The following is a 22,186-nucleotide window of genomic DNA, read 5'->3' on the forward strand; positions in this document are numbered from 1 at the left end:
CGAGGCGTAAAACGCCTCCATTACATCTGAAAAGAGGTCGTGTGCACATACCCTAAGATGGCACCAACAGCAGACAGTAGTAAATGTCCTGATCCTAGTCCAAAAACAGCCAGGTACAGGGTGGGAGGGCTATTCCCAATTATGTCACCCAAAATAGACAACAGTCTTATGAGCACGGATTTCTTACATTATGGGAAAGTAGAATTAGGGCCAGGACTCCCCGGTCACAGGAAAATTTCAAGATTATTGCAACCACACGACGAGTTCAATATATCCCTATGGGTGAAAAAGTTGTAAACAAACTTGTGACCATCACAAAAAAAAAAAAATTCTGACCGTGAAACTAAGAGGATATTATAGTAACCAATAACCAACGAGGCTATGTGCGCTGTATCAGATCACTGTATCGCTAGGATATGCCATAACATTCTAATAGATGGGGCTCCATCTCTGGGACCCCAACTGACCCTAAAAACAGGACAGAGTTCCCTGCACAGAGAATGGGGCTGTGTTGTAGTTCCCTGCACAGTACGTGGCCAGAAGCGTAAAATCAGTAATGGAGCCACAGCGCTTGTTCATTATGTAGATTGTGAGGGTCCCAGCAGTCGGACCCCCACAAATGATGAAGTGATAGCATATACTAGTGATATGCTATCATTTCCTATAGTGAGAAAATATAGTTGTCTTTGGACAACTGAATACAATCTCAAGTGAGCAGCCTATGTGCTGGCAGGAGCATGCTCAGTGTGTCCATTCAGACATGACCTCTGAGGGATCACATGACCTTACAGGACAGATTCTGGATATTATTCTAGCAAGTAAGATACTAAGATAGCGGGTACATATGTATAGTTTATGTTACTAGCAGAGCCTTCCCTATACATCCTGAATCTCTACTGGTCTGGATCACGCCAGAAAAATCGTGTCTTGTATTGGTATAATAAGGCCCTGTTCACACAGAGTTTTTTTTTTGCAAGTGGATTTTGACCTGCCTGCACGCTGTTTGGCGCATTTTGCCGCCATTGAGCGCCGCGGGCAAAAAAACGCTGCGAAAACCGCTTTTCCTGCCTCACGATGTCAATGGGAGGTCAGAGATGGAAACGCCTGAATATAGGGTATGTCACTTGTTTTCCCCACAAGCGTTTTTTTAATGCTCGCGGGGAAGAAATGCCTCCACATCCCATTGAAATCAATGGGAGACGATTTTGGGCGTTTTTTGGTGCTGATTCTGACGCGGTTTCCGCGTCAAAACCGGAGCCAAAATACTCTGTGTGAACTACCCCTAAAGGCTCAGCAGGGCAATAATGAGGAATTTTAACTCCCACAGCTAAAGCAAATGTTTCCAATAGTTAAAGGATTATATCATTATATTAAAGGGGTTCCCCGTTATAACAGCCCCTTATAAAATAAACTGATCACATGTCCTACTTTAGGAATCCCCAGCGATCAGCTGTAATCTGCAGGAAAGCCCAACACCAATTGTTTAATTCCCCTGCAGCGCCACCACAGGGGAAATAAGGCATTACATGATGGCCATTAAAATAATTCACTTTTTTATGTAATGCGGGAGAATGAGAGATGCTCCTTGTAGATGCTCCCTGCTCTGGCTAAGTGATGTAGTCCCGAATTTGGGACACCCTCTATTAAATCAAAATGCCATAATGGGATATTTTATAATGGGCTTTGTGAACCAGCGAACCCCTTTAAAGGGAAATTATGGTTTTCTCAAATAAATGTTATTCTTTGTATAATGAAAAGTTATACAATTTTCCAATATTTCTTCCGATATTGTTTCCTTGCGGTTTTCAAGATCTCTGCTTACTGTCATTCAATTGAGGAACCTGCCTTCAAGCAGATACAAATCCGTCCTGGTCATGTGGTCATCACGCAGGTGCACGGCTCGTAACAGTACAGTTATCAGAGCTGTGTATTGTAACGAGCCGTGCACCAGTGTGTCCCTCACATGACCAGGAGAGATTTTTATCCACTGGATGTAAACAAAACGGAGTCCTGTTGAATGAAAGCAAGCAGAGATCTTGAAAAATAATTGGTACAGAAAGTATACGGAAACATTTTATCATTTTCATTATACAAACAAGACCATTTTTCTTTAGTAAATATCTGAATACTCCTTTAAATAAGGAGGGGAATAGAAAATAATTAAAGAGGTTGTCCATGATGAGAAAAACATGTCTTTCTTCCAAAAACAGCGCCACACCTATCCATGGGTTGTGTCTGGTACTGCAGTTCAGCTCTATTAACGTGATTGAGGCTGAGCTGTAATACAAACACGATCTCACCCCCAAAGGAAATCCTTAATCTCCATTACAATTATTCTATTAAGCGCAGTTCTGCAGATATGGCTCCACTTTCTGCGCCGCGCTCTGCGTACGATCTATATTTCCTAACTCATATGGTTATTTCATCTAATCTTTTATTACCTCTCAGTGGATTTGCATTGATTTCCCCGTCACGGGCTCTTCCCAGAGCAAATTAACCTGTCGCTGCTGAAATATAGGAAGAAATGCCACAAGTCAGGCATCGGATGATCTGTCAGTGGGGCCAAGGTTCAGAGGGTTAATGTGAGAATATAGGGTTTCCCATAATCCCGACCATGCAGAAGTGACTGATATTGTCATCCGCGCTCTCGCTCTTTCCTGGTGGTCAATCACTTTGTGTGTCTGGGATAATTCACTTACTCCGGACCCGGTGATTATATTAGAAGTCTCAGAGCTGAAGGCCTCATTATTCGTTCACATCGCACTTCAGAGGTCTTCACCTCGGGTTTACTATATGTCGGATGTAAAGGAATAAATTGTGGTCTGCCGCATGTTTTATAAATGCAGTGGTCTCCAACCTGTGGCTCTCTCGCTGCCACCAAACTACAACTACCAGCATGCCCCGACAGCTGCATGTGGTCAAGGCATTCTGGGAGTTGTAGTTTTGCAATTGGGGTGAATGCAGTATTGTCTAACCTGTGGCTCTAAAGCTGTTGCAAAACGACAACTCCCAGCATGTCCTGACACATATGGCCACTTCTACACCAAGAATGAGGTTCAGGAACCCCTCATTCCCCAGACTAGTCAGGGTCCCAGCTGTCAGACCCCATCAATCTGGTTTTAGGACGCACCGTAAATCTTTATGTTGAGTTAATCCCTTTATCTTCCCTGTCCCATATTGACAATGGTTGTCGGTTCAGCTTCCCTGCCGTCTTCTACCTCAAGGGTTAAACTTTGGTGGAAGAACTTAATGGGAATGGATACAAGATCGCTCTGGTGTTAGCCTGAGAAAGGGGCTATCATTGTGTAATGAAACGTTCTGCTTCAGCTAAACACCATTTTCAAAAACTCTGCTTGCTGTCAATGAATGGGGGTATTCTTATTTATATCCAGAGGCTGAAAACCCAACCTGAACTAATACCTTCACAGCTGAGAGTTTGCTACAATTGCATCCGGTCTAGGCAATTCTGTATGAGGACATCAGCAGAACAAGTCTCAATCCTGTCCAAGGTGCAGGTGAAATGTATCGCAGTGGATTATCTCGACTGGATACAATTGTAAAAAAAATCCTCAATTTTGAGAAGTATAAGGTCTGTACCTGTTTACAGCCTCTGGATATACAGAATGTTCCCATTAACTAACAGCAAGCAGAGATCTTGAAAATGGGAAAGAATTGCCGATCTTTTTATTGTATATATTTTTTATTATTATATTATCAAAATAATGTATCATTAGTATCTACGGGAGGGCCTATGGGTCCACAATATGGACCTGTAGTGACTTACTTATCCGCTGCGGGCATGGATCCTTGGGCTTGAATTTTCTGTGCAAAACTGTGATAAAACTGCCGATATTTGTAACTGCACTGTGTGAATGGGAGTGAATACATCCCCTGTGCAAAAGCCATATCCGACCTCACCACATGTCCACTAATGATGTCACATGCCGGAGGAGGTAAGTCTGGGCTTTTTTATAAGTGGAAATGCAGCTATTCCGTAAAAAAAAAATTTTTAAAAATGCAACATTGCTTCCACTTAGGGCTTATTTAGACGAACGTGTGATACGTCCGTGCCACACGCGTGATTTTCACACGTGTCGTACGGACCTATGTTAGTCTATGGGGCCGTGCAGACAGTCCGTGATTTTTGCGCAGCGTGAGTCCGTTGCATAAAACTCACGACACGTCCTATATTTCTGCGTTGTTCGCGCATCACGCACCCATTGTAGTCAACGGGTGCGTGAAAATCACGCGCACCATGCGGAAGCACTTCAACAGCTGTAAAACTATGAATGAAAACAGAAAAGCACTACGTGCTTTTCTGTTTACAAACATCCAACGGAGTGTCATAATGATGGCGGCTGCGAGAAAATCACGCAGCCACGCATCATACGCTGCTGACACACGGAGCTGTTAAGTACCTTTTGCGCGTGCAAAACGCACACACTCGTGTGAATCTGGCCTTACCCAGAACTTTCTCCTTTTTTCTTTCTCCAAACACAGGCTGCAGCGGCACATGGCCTGCAATGTCATCCTACGAGGTCGGACTGCGCGCAGAGAAGAGGGAGGGGGCAAGAATGGACTTTTTCGCCAGTGCTGCATTTCGCAGCGGAAATGTGGTGCATTTTTATTAATGCAATGTAGTGCGGGTTCCGGGTCGGATTAGCTGCATGATTTTTACGCAGGGTATCCGACCAGTGGAAACCGCGTCGGAATCAGGGCCGAGAAACGTCCGAAATTGCCCTCCATTGATTTCAATTTGAGTTAGAGCCGTTTTTTTGCCAGGGCGGCTTTTGGCCGCTCGCGGGGAAAAAAAAGCTGCATGTACTTTCTTGCTGCGGTTACCACCTCTGACCTCCCATTGAAATCAATGAGAGGCAGAAAAAACCTGCGGAGCTTGTTAGGGTATGTTCACATAGTTCACATTTTCAGATGTTTTTGGTAACTGCGTGTGAACATACCCTTACTGAGCATTTTTTGCTGAGTTTTTGCCAGTGGTCTTTGCAATAGCTTCAACGGCCTCGGGCAAAAAAACATGGAAAAATACATACAGGCAGTTCAAAATCTGCCTCAAAATTCCTGAAGAAATTCTGAGGCAGATTTTTTTCTGCCTGCAAAAAAACTCTGTGTGAACAAGACTCAATACTCTGCAGATTTTTTCAGCTGCAAATGCGGACGGAAAATCTGCCGCAATTCTTCTACGTGTGCATGGAGCCTGATGTAGCCCACACACAGCAGAAGCAGGTCCATTATTTCTTATTGCGGGACATTAAATGACTGTTCTAGCACCCAGCTCCGGTACAGCTACAACAGCGTGATATTGAATGGTAAGCGATCCGCCGCACACCGCCTTACCAATCTATTAGCTGTGTGTTATCACGCTGCATTAGATCTCACTGGGCTGTAAATATTGTTTGGATTTGAAAAGGATTGAACTTCATTTCACAGAAAAGCTCAAGTGAGCGTGACGACATAATAATCCGCGCCGACCAATGAAGTATAAATCCGGATTGTGGCAGAGGAACAAATGGGATGTTGGCCGCTATGTAAATAAGCATCATTATTAATATATAGAATGCAGGAGATGCAATCCCATAGCCTTGGAATTAGGTTATAACATAGCAATGAGATCTATCAGCAAAGCAAATCCCTAATTAGAATCATGTCAGTGATGAGCCTGTCCCTATGTTTAATGAGTTGTATCAGAGTCATAGAAGGGAACAGTCCCCAAAGATGCGTGAAGTGGGTTAATGAAAACACAAACAGCTGCTCCCAGTCCACGATGTGCGGAGTCGCAGCAACTTGTCACTAATTAAAAGCGCTGTCAGTCATCACAGCAACAAACGCGCGGCGCGCGGAGCCTCGTTTAATAAAGAAGAGATTTGCTGCCACCTGGTGGTGAATATTATGAAAGACACATCATCGTATGGAGGGGTAAAGTGTGGAAAGGGGTCAAGTATGGAGCCAGACTCCTCTCACCTGTCCTGGATCCAGCGGTGCAGTTCTGGATTTCGAGTGCGGTCCTGGGACGCCTGCTGTATGTCCCAATGTGCAATTGAGGATGCAGAAACAATTGAATACAATGGTGGAGCTGGGAGCCATCAGCTTTAAGGAGGCATCATGGAGGGAACTAAGAGGGTATTAGGCCCTGTTCACAGAGTTTTTTACCGCAGCAAAAAAAACGCCGAAATTGGTGGAGGCGTTATTTTACCGCCAGAAAAAAAAAATACCGCTCGCGGGAAAAAGAAGCGACATGCCCTATCTTGAGGCGTTTTCCGCCTCAAAAACCCCATTGAAATCAATGGCACAAAGCTGCAAAAAACGCATGTGGTGCAAAACCACTTAAAAAAAAACAGAGCTGAATTTTCTGCCTGCAAAAAACTCAGTGTGAACGGGGTGTGTCGGTGGCACTTATGTGCACACACAAAATTTTGCAACGTCTGAAAATATGGAGCTCTTTTCAAGGGAAAACAGCTCCTGATTTTCAGACGTTTTTTTAAGCCACACGCGTTTTTCTACAGCCTTTTTGGAGCTGTTTTTCTAGAGTCAATGAAAAACAGCTCCAAAAACGTCCCAAGATGTGACCTGCACTTATTTTTTGCAAGCGTTTTTTTACGCCTCCGTTTTCCAAAACGGCCTCGTAAAAAAATGGCCGTCGGAACAGAACGTTGTTTTCCCATTGAAATCAACGGGCAGAGGTTTGGAGGCGTTCTACCTACGATATTTCGGCCGTCTACGGCCTGAAAAACGGCCAAAAATAAGCCGTGTGAACATACCCTAAGTGGCATCCTTCCTGTGTGGGCACTAAAGGAGCATCTTTACTGTGTGGGAGCAGTGATTGGGTATCCTTACTGGGTAGAGGGCACTCTTAGGGTATGTTCACACGAGGGCGTCCGTTACGGCTGAAATTACGGGGATGTTTCAGCCTGAAAACATCCCCGTAATTTCAGCCGTACCGGCATGTGCAGGCGCTTGAACGCCGCGTCCATTACGGCCGTAATTAGCGCTGCTATTCATTGGAGTCAATGAATAACGGCTCCAATTACGGCCAAAGAAGTGACAGGTCACTTCTTTGACGCGGGCGTCTATTTATGCGCCGTCATTTGACAGCGGCGCGTAAATATACGCCTCGTGTGAACAGACAAACGTCTGCCCATTGCTTTCAATTTTAATTCGGGGCAAAAACGCCCGAATTACGTCCGTAAATAGGCCGTGTGAACATACCCTTAGGGTATGTTCACACGGCAGAACGCCTCCAAACATCTGCCCATTGATTGCAATGTGAAAAACTGAGTTCTGTTCCGATGGGCCGTTTTTTTTGACGCGGCCCTTTTGAAGAATGGGCGCGTAAAAAAACAGCCGCGAAAAGGAAGTGCGGGTCGCTTCTTGGGACCTTTTTGGAGCAGTTTTTTCATAGACTCTATTGAAAACAGCGCCAAAAACGGCCGTAAAAACGCAGCGAAAATCGCGAGTGGCTTTAAAAACGTCTGAAAATCAGGAGCTGTTTTCCCTTGAAAACAGCTCCGTATTTTCAGACGTTTTTGACTTTGCGTGTGAACATAGCCTACCTGTGTAGGAGCAGTGCCTTACTGTGTGGAGGGCACTAAGTTGCCATTCTTACTTGTGGGTACGAAGAGCACCACTACTGTATGTGGGCACTATGGGAGCAGGTTACTGTGTGTGGGGCACTATGGGAGCAGGTTACTGTATGTGGGCACTATGGGAGCGGGTTACTGTGTGTGGGGCACTATGGGAGCAGGTTACTGTGTGTGGGGCACTATGGGAGCGGGTTACTGTGTGTGGGGCACGAAGGTAAATCCTTACTGTGAATGGGCACTAAGGGGAAGGCTCAGAGGGGGCATCTTTTCTGGGGTGGCACTAAGGAATCATTATTTCTGTGTGGGGCATTCCTACAGCATGGTGGGGCACAAAGGGAGCATCCCTACTGTCTGGGGGCACATAGGAGGTATTATTAATATGTGGGGGCACTAGGAAGGCATCCTTACTGTGCAGGGGCACCGCTACTGTGTGCTACACAAGGCCACTATGAAACTGTGTGGGTCACAATTACTGTATGCTCCACAAATAATTACTTTATAGGGGCACTATTACTGTGTGGCACAATGGTGGGCATTATTACTCCATGGGGCACGGTCTAACCACTATTATAAAAGCAAAAAACCTCTGTACACCTTCAATGCTAAGCTGCAGCGCCGTTTTAGTTTTATATCCTTTACGGTCTTCTCCTGGCAGTTACGTTTGGGACATAAGGGGCCACTCTCCCTGGAAATACGTAAAGTGTTTATTCACCAGTTTTTTTTTCTCCACAGGTGAATCTGGAGATGAGGATGTCGGAGATGTTTTTATGTATAATTGTTTCTTTTGTGTATTTGTTGGCTGCAGGTGGTGGTTCACTATCATTATATGCAGTACAGGGAGAATCGGCCGGGACGCCACGTTCTAGATTTTACTGCACCATAACACGTTTGACGACGCAACCAGCATCGGTACGCGGATTACCTCACACTGGGGGCGGTGCTTAATGGGTAAAAAGGGGTTGTCCCCGCATATCGGGGCCAATGTAGCGCTCAGGATACATCCCTAGAGGAAAGGCCGTTGCTGGGATGGCAGGTGGAGATACCAGGGAACCTCTGTTAGAGAAGATTGCATTGATCAGATTACTTTAATAAAATCCTGGCTGCCTCAATCTCTCTCACTCCATGTGATCGGTCATATCTGTCCTATTCCAGCCCTAAAATGAATCAGTTCATTAGGACAAGCCTTTTTTTTTTTTCTTCTAATGTCTGGCTTAAAGGTGGTCACACGTGGCATATTTGCTTGTATTTCCACAGCTTAAAAATACTCTGCGGTGGCATCGTCCACAAATAGGGGAATTTTGGAAAACTTCTTTACAATTTATTAACGATACTGGGGATGCGGCGTTACCGGCAGACCCACAAGCGTTGCTGTTCCACTATATTCCTTTGGATACGGACACGGGCCTTTATTAGCTAAGAAAGTGATCCATATTGGTTATTAAAAAGCGCATTTTGCACCATTGGTTGCAGACCTCTGTTCCAGACATTTCAGAGTTAATCGCTACCCTCAAAACATTGTTAACGTATACGAAAATTCATTTAGAAAGACAAAGAAAAATCCAGAGAGAACTTTTTAAAAAACTTGGCGTATGTTTATAGAACAACATTACGCTTCAGCGGATATTGGCAAATTAATGTGTACATTTCAATATAGATCGTGGTATAATGTGCAGAATATTCAGGGAACTCTGGGTATATTGCGGAGCAGTTAGGAGATTGTCCACGGAGACGGTTTGGCTATTGTTATGGGGGGGGGGGTTGGAATTATATTGCAATTGTTCCTTAACAAATGTTTTGCTGGTTACAAGTAAATAAAATGTCTTTGGAGCCGGGACACAAGGGTATATCATTTGTAAATTTTGCTTTTGTTGATAAAAATGTCTTTTTGCGATGTAACATACAAAAAAATAGGAATTACACATCATTGGTATGTGTTTCCGGCTCTGGAAAAAAAAAAAAAAAAAAAAAGCGGAAAACTTTACAAACGCCAAATTCAGACAACCATAGAATACATCTGTGTGACGGCCGTCTTCCATTTTCACAGATCCCTCAATGCGAATCTGGCCTAACCCTACAGGAAAAATATTCCGCAACGCAAGAAATTGAGCCATCCGAGTTACAGAATATTTTCCCAGACTTTCCGCAGTATATTTTTACGCTGTGGGAATACAAACAAATACGCCACGTGTGACTATACCCGTAAAAAGGTTTTCCCCATGAGACATTTGACATACACAGGATGCCATAAATGTCAGATAGAGGTGGGAGCCACCTCTAGGACCCCGCACCCATCTTTAGTACGGGGCCCCCTAATCCCCGTTCTACCTTTTTCTGCTCCAACTTCCGCCCAACTATATGGTCAGGAGTAACGAAAACATCGTAGCTCGCTGACCTATGCGGTTTCCGCAAGTCACATAGTAGTGAATGGCAGTTACGGAAGCAGCGGAGCATGCGAACTATGCGCTTTCCGTAACTACCATTCGCTTTAATGGGATTGGTGGAAACAGGCGTAGCATGCGCTTTCTGTAATTCATGGTCGCAAATAACATGCTTCAGCCACAACACAGCAGAACGGGGTTTTACGAGACTTCCGGTCCATGCCAGCACTATAACTAATCCCATAATCAGCACGACAGGGGACCATAATGTATATTAGACGTGTTCACATACTGCAGTAAGTACACAGCGAATACTCTCCGGTCCCCAGAACCACTAGAAGCCGATCTCTGACCACTTATTTGCAGCATGTTTAATTAATCTTACCAGTTACTGCGCACGATCCCTCAAGTTCCTCCTAAGGGCTTGTCCACATGGAACGGAATTGCTGCGTTTTTTTCCATCTGGAATTTTCTGCAGCAATTCTGTTGTATGGACAAAAAAAATAAAAAAATAGTGAAGGCGGCGCAGCTGCGCAGATGAAACCTGCGAATCCAGGCAATGGTACGGAGACCTGCCACTGATATGAAACACTCAAGGACAGAACTAGAGAACATTTTGTTTTATTAACAGTTCTAGAGAAGTTTTTATTTTTTCTTATCCATGTCCTGTTCTGCGGCTTCCTTGGCTCTCTTAGCACGAATGCCGAAGAGGCGGGCATTGGCACGTGCCATACGCAGACTGGCAAAGGCCTTGAAGTTCTTTTCTTCCTCTGTGATAACTCTTGGCTTCTCTTTCTTGTACACCTAAAAAACAAAAAGATGGTGAAACACCGGACCACACAAACCTGCAAAATAAGACAACTCAATGGTTGTAAACCACACGGCAGCCCGCGCAGAAACAGAAAAACCAGAAGAACACACATTTAGACCTGCTCTATGACAATGTAAAGTGAACCATACAGAAAAGTGCTGATTGGTCTGTCAGACGGTGATGCAATCACCACCAACAAGCACATTGTGCCGTGGCACAAACGCAGCATAAAGTGCCCCTCTCAATGTTGCCACAGGGAGCCGTCTATAGACGTCATGATACCGGTTATACACAAGTTAGCAAAATAGTAAGAACTTACGATGCGGATTGGCATGATTGCGCCCTTCAGTTGGGTGGCCATCTTCAACTCTTCAGCCTGGAACGGGAAAGAAGTAAAAGTTTAGAATAAAAAAAAAGGAGCACGCTGGGGAGATAACGCACATGTAGCGGGCTTTAATCTACAGTCATCAGCTTTAAAGGGTTCAAACAAGTCATCACAGCTATACAGAGATTCCGGAGAAGTTGTCATCCTCTGACTGTAGATTTGGGGTACACACGGGCAAGGTGAGACTTGAAAGAAATGGAGCAATATGCAGGTGGCCTGCGATCATCAATGCTCCTTCACACATTGCCTTGTATTTATAGGCAGCACAGTGGGCTATCAACCCCTAAAAAAAAAATTTTGGACGTCCATAGCAACCAAATAATGTCCTCTTTGAGACATTGTTACATGAGCCCTAAAGAGCAGCATGTAAAAAAAAAAAATTAGCATGAAAAACCATGAATGATTTTGTTAGTAACCGGACTGGTACCAGAACACGACTTACAGAGCCGTCTCCCTTCTTGGCTGCGGAGGGTTTGCGCGGGAAGATGATCAGTTTGGATCGGTACTCTTTCAGCCTCTGCACATTGGTCTGCAGGGATTCAGTAGACTTGTTGCGGCGACGATGATCCACAGAGATGCCAATAGTGCGGGCAACATTCCTGTTGATGCCAGCGGCCTGCAAAAAAAATAGTGTATGTTTAAAAACAGGATTTACACTATGGAGGTGATCGGTATTAACCATAGTAAACAGCCATCAGACTAAAGGGTTCAAGGTAATCATCACGGAAATGCAGAGATTCCGGAGAATTTGTCATCACGCAGCTGTCCGTAGCGACCGAGAATAATGACCATATAATGCCAATCATGTAGTTTGCAAAGCGTTTACAACATCAGAGAACATAAATACAGCGATATAGCAGAGCCGAGATCACTACTTTGCACAACTCAATGTGTTGAGCAATTTACGATAAATATAATTAGGCTCCGCTACATCTGCACATTTAATACCTAAAGAGGCTCTGTCACCAGATTATAAGTGCCCTGTATTGTACATGATGTGATCTGCGCTGTAACGTAGATTACACCAGTTTTTTTATTTAGAAAAACGATAATTTTTGATTGAGTTATGAACGATTTTAACTTTATGCCAATTAGTTTCTTAATGCCCAACTGGGCGCGTTTTACTTTTTGACCAAGTGGGCGTTGTGGAGAGAAGTGTATGACGCTGACCAATCAGTGACCAATCAGCCTCATACACTTCTCTAAAATCGTTCATAACTCCGTCAAAAGTGATCTTTTCCAAATAAAAAAACATTACAGCGCCGATCACATCATGTACAAGATAGAGAACTTAATGTGGTGACAGTCTCTTTAAAAATACACGCCATTCCTTTTATTTATTTTCTACTAATCAGGAGCTCACCTGTGTAATTCCCACCTCCCCAGTGGTCCTCACCAGTCTTTGTTTACTCCCCTGCAGCGATGACATGCCATACATGCATATGACCTCAGCAGTAATTGGTTGCAGCAGTCGAGTACATGCATGTCAGTGCAGTCATCACTGCCGGACACACCTCAACAAAGACCGGTGGGGAATTAAACCGTTGAGTATTTCTGATTTTAGCACTTCAACGTTCTAGACACCTTTAAAAGGGAAGGCGTCATGATTTTTATTATATTGCTTTTATTATAATATTTTAAAAAATTGTATTTAATAGTGTCCTCACGTTTTACTTTTTAATGTATTCTTACTTTCACTTTTCTATGGGGGCTGCCATTTAATTATTTTTTAAACTCTATGTGTCGATTAACGACAAATAGAGATGAATACGGCACATACAACCCCATAAAGAATGCGAACGGGAGCCGTTCCATTCTCAGTTGCGTGCGCGGTCTGTGTGAAAATGGAAAAATGCACCGCTCCCACACAGACCAAAACGAAGCTCATTCGTAGAGCGAAATCCGGCACCATTTTCATGTGGACTGGAAGCCGCTGCCGGACAGTAAGATGACGACTTCCGGCCATATGTTCAACGAAGCGAAGGCGCACGGAATAGGAGCTGAGGCGGCAGCAGGTAATTTATGTTCGTGTGATACTGTCTGCTGAGCCCTGTATCTAAGCCTCCTACACTGTGCAGTCGCTCAGAAAATGGCGGCACACCGTGTAGGAGGTTTGAAGATTCAAACCCTTCCTTCTCCTTGCACTAGCCAGAATAAGGGAGGGGGGATTGTGTGAGGACACTAGAGGAGAGTGTGTCCACCCCAAATTTGCACCATAAATCAATGAGGTTGCTTTACCACTTTGACCATGCTGCAATTTTGGGAACTGCTCCCTCTAGTGGCCAGCACATGGAAATGTTATAAATTAGAATCCAATTTATATTTTTTCCGGACTTGTGAAAAAATGAACACAATGTGTAATCACTTAAGTAATTAACAGAAAAATTTTTTTTTTTTTTAAAGGGGTTTTCCAGTCCCTAAAAATTGATGGCCTACCCTCAGGATAACCATCAATAGCAGATAGGTCGGGGTCCGACAGCCAGGACCCACGCCGTTTTGAAGGAGGTACGAGAGCTGCTACCCCTTCGCTTCTACTTGCTCACTGAATCGTCGACACGCATGCAGCAGCAATTCAGTGTGACCAATAATAAAGGTGAAGCATCGCTCGTACGAGTGCTGCACCCCCTTCAAAACAGCTGATCGGCGGGGGTCTCAATTTTTAGGCACTGGAAAACCCCTTTAAGCTTTGCAGTCCTAGTAACCACTTACAGAATTTAGTGAACCACAGGATTCATTAGTCTACCGACCCCTACTTCATGTTCTCACTTACCTTAAGTTCCTCCAGGCTGAAGCCCCTCCCAGTGCGCAGCTTTGTGTGATATCTGACGGTTGGACATCTCACCACCGGCCTGATTGGTCCTGAAACGGGTCTTGGAGCGATCAGGCGGGCTTTGGCCTGACGTGCCTTGCGCCTACAAGGTGAAGAGTTAAGAGTGAGTGATGACCAGACATTACATGAAGACGTTAGGTTTTCCCATCACTGCAGATACATTTCTCACAAGCCGTAATCCCAGACAGCCTCTAAATGGGTAACCAATATAACAGCTGCCCCAGTGATGCCAAGCAGTACACTGTTCTATGCCACCTAAACAGTGGATAACGGAGAAGTCACCCTGTCACACAGCACATGCCACGGACTACAGTCATCAGCTGGAAAAGGGTTCAAATACAGTGTCATCACAGAAGCTGCAGAGATTCCGGAGAAGTTGTCATCATCTGACTGTAGTCCTGGAGCGTGCGCACGGTGTAAACCCGGCACCATTCATTTACCTGCGGAGCTTTCGGGCGGGCTGGTTAAACCAGGTGGCTACTCGTCGCTGCCAGTCCTTATGGAAGTGAGGCTTCAAGATCATGCCATTCCTGCTGGGGGCCATGGCGACCTAATCCCTACAAGACAAAAGTTGTAAAGTAATCAAATATCTGGACTCAGCCGGCCAAGGGGAAATTACAGTATAGAACAGGGGTCACCAACAGTCAACTGTTGTAAGACTACAATTCCCAGCATTCCCTGACAGCCTGTCTGGGATAATAACGCCTCTGGCTGTTAGGGCATGCTGGGAATTGTAGTTTTACAACATTTGGAGTGCTGAAGGTTGATGACGACTGGTATAGTAGATTGTATGGGTACACACACAGGACAAATCCAAGGAGCACCCAATCCTTTAGAAGGCTGTATGCCCAGGAGTAAAGTAATGCCCAGTAAAGCTCTATACTTGCCTCCTCCAAAATGCAATTAATATTCAGAGACAGCAAACTCCCCCATAAACCTCTACAAATGGAACAGTCCATTGTGCATGTTTAATTGGCATAGGAAGAGTGGGATAAGCAGCTGCGAAACACGTGGCACCGCTTATCTGCTATTATAATCCTATCATTGCTCCCACTGACAGCCATCCGTCCCCTATACACATGGTGGATGTGTGTGGCAACCTGCACTTCTAGGGTCTCTGATAATAAGGGCATAATTCCCATATACATAACGGAGGGTACCTCTTCACACAGAACACCCGCTGCAGACATCACCCGTGACCTCATTCCCACATAACCCACATCCCCGGCGCCGCCTGTACATTCTGCTCTCCGGGAACTAGGCCCCGGCGAGCTCAAACCCCAAAACACCGGTGAACGTTCCAATATCACCCCAAAACCCGCGACGGGAAGCAGAGAAACAAATCTCAGTCGGCTGCGGTAAAGAACGTGTCCCGGGGACCACGGATGGCAACGGATCGTAGAAACTGCGCCCAAGAAACCAACACACATACCTCTATAGGGAGAAAATGGCCGAAAAGAAAGGAAGAAGGAACCCGTTGCACTATGGGATATGAAGCGCTCAAGCCAATCAGAAGTGACGTGTGTCTGCAGCCAATCAGAAGTCACGTAAAGAGCGTGTATTTCCGCCAGGAATAACAGAGTGTTTCTTGCCAATACTAAGGATGGAGGCGCCGTGCGCTTGAATGTAAACAAACTTTATTGGAACTGTACAGCACACGCTGAGATTTGTTGTGTTTTCGATATTTTTTTTGTTCTTTTATTGAAATCGAGCAATAAAGTTTTAATAAAGAAATGTCAAGAATATCTTTATTAACAAGATTTAGTCATTGAATATGACTAATTAACCCCTTCCAGTCGTAAAAAACTTTCAGATTTACATTTTCGATTTTTCCTCCCCACCTTCCAAAAGCCATAACGTCTTTATTTTTCCGTCTATATAGTCCTATGAGGGCTTGACTTTTGCGGGACGAGTTGTAGTTTTTTGTAGCGCCATTTATTGGCCCATATAATGTACTAGGGAAAATGAGAAAAAACAATATTTGTGGGGTAGAAAATGAAAAAACAGCGATTCCTCCATTGTTTCTTGTGCTTCGTTTTTACAGAATTCACTGTGCAATTAAAACACCATGTAACTTTATTCTGCGGGTCAATACGATTACGGGGATACCAAATATATATAGTTTTTTCTGTATTTTACTACTTTTACAAGGAAAAAACGAAGTGTAAAAAATAAAATTTATTTTGTGTCGCCAAATTCCGAGAGCCATCACTTTTTTTTATTTTTCCGTCGATTAAGTGGTATGAGGGCTTAATTTTTGCGGGATAAGCTGTAGTTTTTAATGATACAATTTTGGTGTACATGCGAGTTTTGATCACTTTTTATTCCATTTTTTGTGGGAGATGAGGTGACCAAAAAATAGAGATTCTGGCGTTTACATTTTTATTTATTTTTTTACGGCGTTCACCGTGCGGGTTAAATGATATATTGTAATAGTTCAGACCTTTACGGATGGCTATGACCTATGGATATGTCAAATGTTGGGAAGGGGTTATTATTGTTAGGCTGGGTTCACACGACCACATTAACGTCCGTAATGGACGGACGTATTTCAGCCGGAAGTCCCGGACCGAACTCAGTGCAGGGAGCCGGGCTCCTAGCATCATAGTTATGTACGACGCTAGGAGTCCCTGCCTCTCCATGGAACTACTGTCCCGTACTGTAATCATGATTACAGTACGGGACAGTTGTCCTGCAGAGAGGCAGGGACTCCTAGCGTCGTACATAAGTATGATGCTAGGAGCCCGGCTCCCTGCACTGAGTTCGGTTCGGGACTTCCGGCCGAAATACCTCCGTCCATTACGGACGTTAATGTGGTCGTGTGAACCCAGCCTTATTGTCTTTGCTATATTTTGCTATGAGGCACATGTATATATTAGGGGATTATACAAAGGATTTAGGTTTGGAAAGGGTTTTCATCTGCTGACAGGAAGCAGGGATCTTAAAAATGGTGAGGAATTGAAACACAAAGTATATTAGAAAGTTTCATAATGATTAAAGAGGCTCTGTCACCAGATTATAAGTGCCCGGTCTCCTACATAATCTGATCGTCGCTGTCATGTAGATGACAGCAGTGTTTTTTATTTTGAAAAACGATCAATTTTGAGCAAGTTATGAACAATTTTAGATATGTGCTAATGAGTTTCTTAATAGACAACTGGGCGTTGTAAAGAGGAGTGTATGACGCTGACCAATCAGTGACCAATCAGCGCCATACATTTCTCTCATTTCATTTTTAGCAGTTCTCGCGAGATCACGCTGTGCTGTCACATACTCCCACATTAACTTTACCGAAGTGTCTTGAGAGTGAATAGACATCATCTCCAGCCAGGACGCCATGTCTATTCACACTCCCGACACTTCGGTAAAGTTTCTGTGAGCGAGATCACGCTGTGTTGCGAGTACTGCTTTCTATTAAGAAAGCATAAATCTGCAAAACCTTGTGCATAACCTTCTCAAAATTGATAGTTTTTCAAAATACATTATCTGTAATCTACATTACAGCGCCGATTACATTATGTTTGAGACAGGGCACTTATAATGGGGTGACAGAGCCTCTTTAAGTGGTTTTCCAGGATTTTAAAATTGATGGCCTATCCTTAGCTCGGTGGGGGTCCGTCTGTCAAGACCCCCACCTATCAGCTGAAGGAGCCGCAGTGCTCATGTGAGCGCTGCTTTTTCATTGTTTACATTCCGGTCTGTACTTTCACACCCTGTTACTTTCATAGCGGCTGTGCCTGGTATCACAGCATTGACCAATTCAAGTGAATGGGACAACACTGCAGTACCAGGCACAGCCGCTACAAAATTTCGAAGTTCGAACGAGCCTGAAACGCAATGAAAACAATGAAGCGACTGCAGCGCTCAATGAGCACCGCTGATCGTGGGGGCGCCAAGAGTAGTACCCGACCTATCGAGTACAAATATTTATTAATTTCACATTGCTTATTTACAGCGTGCACACTGCTATCCTGCCCTGCATTGAGAGTCCTGGCTGTATCCAAGTAAAAAAGCAGCTGATCCAAGTCGGGGTCCTGCATCTTCCATTGCGCAGGCGCGTCTATGCCGAGCAGCCGATGAGACCAGTGAGAGGCCTTACCACCCGAGTGCGCATGCACACTATGCAAAAAAACAACCATCACTCCTAGACCTTATCCAACGCACATGGAGAAATCACATCTATAATATGGGGACTGGTGAGAAGCGCTTTTGCTCTACTTTGTTGCATACTTCAAACACTTTTAGGACTGGCATAAGCACTAGTGTAAAATATTCTATACTACAAATATATTGTGGTTATAAAGCCGACTATTACTCCTCTCAAACCCATGCATCCGTGCACACAATTAGTCCGTATTGCAAGGGCCCTGCGGCGGACAGACATAGCGCATTTCATCTATAGCGAACCACAATGTGGAATTATAAGGGTATGTTCACACGCCCTATTTACGGACGTAATTCAGGCATTTTACGCCTCGAATTACGCCCGAAAAAACGGCTCCAAACTGTCTGCAAACATCTGCCCATTGAATTCAATGGGTCTTAGAGTGTCCTGTGCAGACGGGCTTTTTTTTTTTACACGCCGCTGTCAAAAGACGGCGCGTAAAAAGATGCCCGCCTCAAAGAAGTGCATGTCACTGCTTGGGACGTAATTGGAGCCTTTTTCATTGACTCCAATGAAAACCATCTCCAATTACGTCCGCAAAAGACGCAGCTAAAAACGCGTGTACTTGTAAAAACGTCTGAAATTCAGGGGCTGTTTTCTCCTGAAAACAGCTCCGTAATTTCAGACGTATTTGGCGTTGTCGTGTGAACATATCCTAAAGCTAAACAAGTCAAGCAGTCTATGGCAATTATGTTCATACACCATTGTGATCTGATATTCTATTCGTGATATATAGATTTGATATATTGTTTTTATTGCTAAATATTGTGGTATATATTGGATACAGTATACTTTGTCGATTTGCTTTGATCTACACTTCTATATAAATATATTTTTAAATACAATTTTTATGTGGCGCTTAAGGGCCAGTTATTGTAACTTCAATATCCCAAAGAAATCTAAAATAAGCACCAGTGTCACCTGCACACAACCATCACGAGGCGAACAGTGAGTCACCCTCCATTGTCTTATGAAAAAACAAACAAAAAAAAAAAACAATCAGTGTGTTTGGTGCAACTTCCTAAATACATTTTATTAAAATTATTTTTACTTTTTGAGATACAGCTGCTTTGTATCCTGTATACAGAGCAGCTGTATCTTGCACTGAATCCTGTACCCGTCGGGGTCCGCAGCACTGACGGGTTCAGTGTCAGCTCGATAGCAGTATCGAGCTGCTATAGATCGCATCTAAATTTATAACTTCATGAAGCGACTATAGTAGTTCTGCCTAAAGAGGGGAAGGATCCTAAACTCCCGGGCTCTTATAGACCAGTCTCACTGCTGACGGCGGATATTAAAATCATGGCGAAAGTATTGGCGCTTCGACTAGCTAAAGTAGTAGCTGGGGTGGTACACGGAGATCAGGCCGGTTTTATGCCATCCAAATCGACGGCGGTAAATCTGAGGCGGCTGTTTTTGAATCTACAAGTTATGCCGGATAATCGTGGGGGGAGAGCCATAATGTCCTTAGATGCGGCCAAAGCATTCGATTGTGTGGAGTGGAATTATTTGTGGTCAGTTCTGGAAAAAATGGGATTTGGCCCTAATTATATAAAATGGGTAAAATTGTTGTATGTAGCCCCGACAGCAAAGATAAGGGTGAATGGGGGGTTATCGGATCGGTTTGCGCTGGAGCGGGGAACGCGTCAGGGATGTCCATTGTCCCCATTGTTGTTTGCGTTGGCGGTGGAACCCTTGGCGTGTGCAGTGAGACAACATGAACACATTCAGGGGTTGAGATATGGGGGGGTGGAGGAAAGAATTGCATTATACGCAGATGATATGCTGCTATTCATGGCGGATACCGAACGCACATTACCGTTAGTGATGGCCCTAATTAAGCGGTTTGGGAAATATTCAGGACTACTCATTAATTGGTCAAAATCGGCCCTAATGCTCATGGACCCGGGGGATATTCAGAATGGGGAAGAGGAGGTGGAGATACCTGTGGTGAAGGAGTTTAAGTATTTGGGGGTGAGGGTGACGGCGAAAGTACAGGATTATATGTCCCTTAATGTAATGCCACTGTTAACAAAGATAAAAGCCAAAGTAGAGGCGTGGAATAAGTTGCCCCTATCGGCTCTGGGTAGGACAAATTTGATTAAAATGATCCTTATGCCCCAGGTGTTGTATGTCCTACATAACTCACCGGTATGGATCCCCAAATATTGGTTCAGGAGATTGCATAACCTTTTTAGAGACCTAGTATGGAAGAAGGGGGTACCTAGGATTAAACTGGAGAAATTACAGCTGCCAAAGGAGGAGGGGGGCCTGGCTGTTCCTAATGCTTGGGTGTATTATTTAGCTGCCCAATGTCAGCATTTCTGGGGGTGGGAGCAGGAAGAGACATGGGGGTCCAGTGCGCGCATCCTATCATATCTGGGGGGGGGGGGAGAACCCGTTGGCAGGACTGGAAGCGCACAGATATAAACAGATGGCGAGTACCAGACCTACTCTGCTTCTCATACATAAGGTGTGGTGGCAGTGCAAGCAATTGCTGGGGATAGGGGAGTGCACTAAATATACACCGCTCTGGAGGAATGCTTATTTGGGGGAATTGGGTAAATTGGAAGGGATGCAGGGGTGGGAGCAGCAAGGCATAATACGGTTGAATCAGTTGTATGAGGGAGACATACTCAAATCTTTTCAGCAAGTAAGGGAGGAGTTTCAACTGGACTCCCGCATGTTTTATCAGTACCTGCAGATTCGGCACGCAGTGCAGACACAAGCGGTCAGTGTGGACCTGACGATGCATGCAGCGGGGGTGTTGGAGCATATTGCAAAGGCAGTATCATCAAAAGGATTAATCTCATTGGTTTATCGCAGGTTGTTGGTGGAACATCTGGGAGATCCTATGGCAACAGTGAAAGCAATATGGGAGAGGGATGTGGGTCCTATTACAACAGACCACTGGGAGGCGGTATTGGCAGCAACATGTACTTTGTCCATTAATGTAGCACAACGAAGATCGCAGTTGTTTCTGATACATAGGGTGTACAGGACCCCGTGGGTGCTGAAACAAATGGGATTAAGAGCGGATGCAAAGTGCCCTAGGTGCCCGGAAGAAAAAGCAGACATCCTTCATATGTTCTGGACATGTGGGAAGCTGGGGAGTCTGTGGACGGAAATATTGGAACTAGTGGGGAGAGTGTTTGAGGTACAGATCCCATGGGATCCGGTAGTAATGCTGCTAGGGTATGTTGGAGATTTGGGGGGAGATAGGATGTCAGGGTTGGCAATTGCTAAAATACTGTATCAAGTTCGGAAAGGAATTGCAAAGCACTGGCTGGATGCGGAGCCACCATCAAAACAAGAAATCATAGGGGCACTTAACTCACAGGTTCTGATGGAGTATAGGATATACTCCAAGAGGGGGTCCAGGGTCAAGTTCGACAAACAATGGGCTAGGTGGATTGATCAATCTGGGTATGCTTCTGTGGAGCTAATGACACTAAGGCAACAAGTGCAGGTATAGGGCCACTGAGGGGAGAGGATTGGAAAAGTGGTACTGAGGAGATCGGCTGGGGGGGATACAGGGGGGAGTTGGGGGGAAGGGAATGTTTGGTTAAATGTAAAGAATTGGGTCTGTTGAAAATTGCCTGTACACTGTATGAGAACGTACAATGACCTGTAATAATGTGGAGTTTTGTTGAATAAACTTGAACTGATTAAAAAAAAAAAAAAAATTTATAACTTCGATGTGAAGGATTAGGCTGGGTTCACACGAGCACATTACGTCCGTAAAGGACGGAACGTATTTCGGCCGCAAGTCCCGGACCGAACACAGTGCAGGGAGCCGGGCTCCTAGCATCATAGTTATGCAACTGTACCTCTTCGCGGTACTACTGTCCCATACTGAAAACATGATTACAGTACGGGACAGTTGTCCGGCAGCGAGGCAGGGACTCCTAGCGTCGTACATAACTATGATGCTAGGAGCCCGGCTCCCTGCGGTGTGTTCGGTCCTGGACTTGCGGCCGAAATACGTTTCGTCCTTTACGGACGTAACATGCTCGTGTGAA

The 22,186-nt window shown here is 44.6% G+C and overlaps 1 protein-coding gene and 3 non-coding genes across 5 annotated transcripts in view; all 4 read right to left on the bottom strand.

Moving 5' to 3' along the window:
* Nucleotides 1-10,578: 10,578 nt before the first annotated feature.
* The window catches only part of RPL13 (ribosomal protein L13), a 257,531-nt gene continuing 245,923 nt past the window's right edge, over nucleotides 10,579-22,186 (bottom strand). The window contains exons 1-6 of one of the 2 annotated variants that reach the window (XM_075838599.1): nucleotides 15,432-15,528; nucleotides 14,440-14,556; nucleotides 13,940-14,081; nucleotides 11,612-11,785; nucleotides 11,104-11,160; nucleotides 10,579-10,777 (exon numbers count right to left, since the gene is read on the bottom strand). In XM_075838599.1, coding sequence (XP_075694714.1) covers nucleotides 10,619-10,777; nucleotides 11,104-11,160; nucleotides 11,612-11,785; nucleotides 13,940-14,081; nucleotides 14,440-14,543 — 636 coding nt within the window. In that variant the 5' untranslated portion in view covers nucleotides 14,544-14,556; nucleotides 15,432-15,528 and the 3' untranslated portion in view covers nucleotides 10,579-10,618. Of the gene's footprint in view, nucleotides 10,778-11,103; nucleotides 11,161-11,611; nucleotides 11,786-13,939; nucleotides 14,082-14,439; nucleotides 14,557-15,431; nucleotides 15,529-22,186 lie in introns of those variants that run through there. The other variant, XM_075838600.1, reaches the window with a different exon arrangement.
* On the bottom strand, nucleotides 11,234-11,312 carry LOC142661345 (small nucleolar RNA MBII-202). Its single transcript, XR_012850711.1, has one exon. It is a non-coding gene; the product is annotated as a small nucleolar RNA MBII-202 (small nucleolar RNA).
* On the bottom strand, nucleotides 11,846-11,923 carry LOC142661344 (small nucleolar RNA MBII-202). Its single transcript, XR_012850710.1, has one exon. It is a non-coding gene; the product is annotated as a small nucleolar RNA MBII-202 (small nucleolar RNA).
* Nucleotides 14,298-14,382, bottom strand: LOC142661343 (small nucleolar RNA MBII-202). The gene has a single exon (XR_012850709.1). It is a non-coding gene; the product is annotated as a small nucleolar RNA MBII-202 (small nucleolar RNA).

This window comes from Rhinoderma darwinii, chromosome 9 (genome assembly GCF_050947455.1).
Source record: "Rhinoderma darwinii isolate aRhiDar2 chromosome 9, aRhiDar2.hap1, whole genome shotgun sequence".
Lineage (NCBI taxonomy): Eukaryota > Metazoa > Chordata > Amphibia > Anura > Rhinodermatidae > Rhinoderma > Rhinoderma darwinii.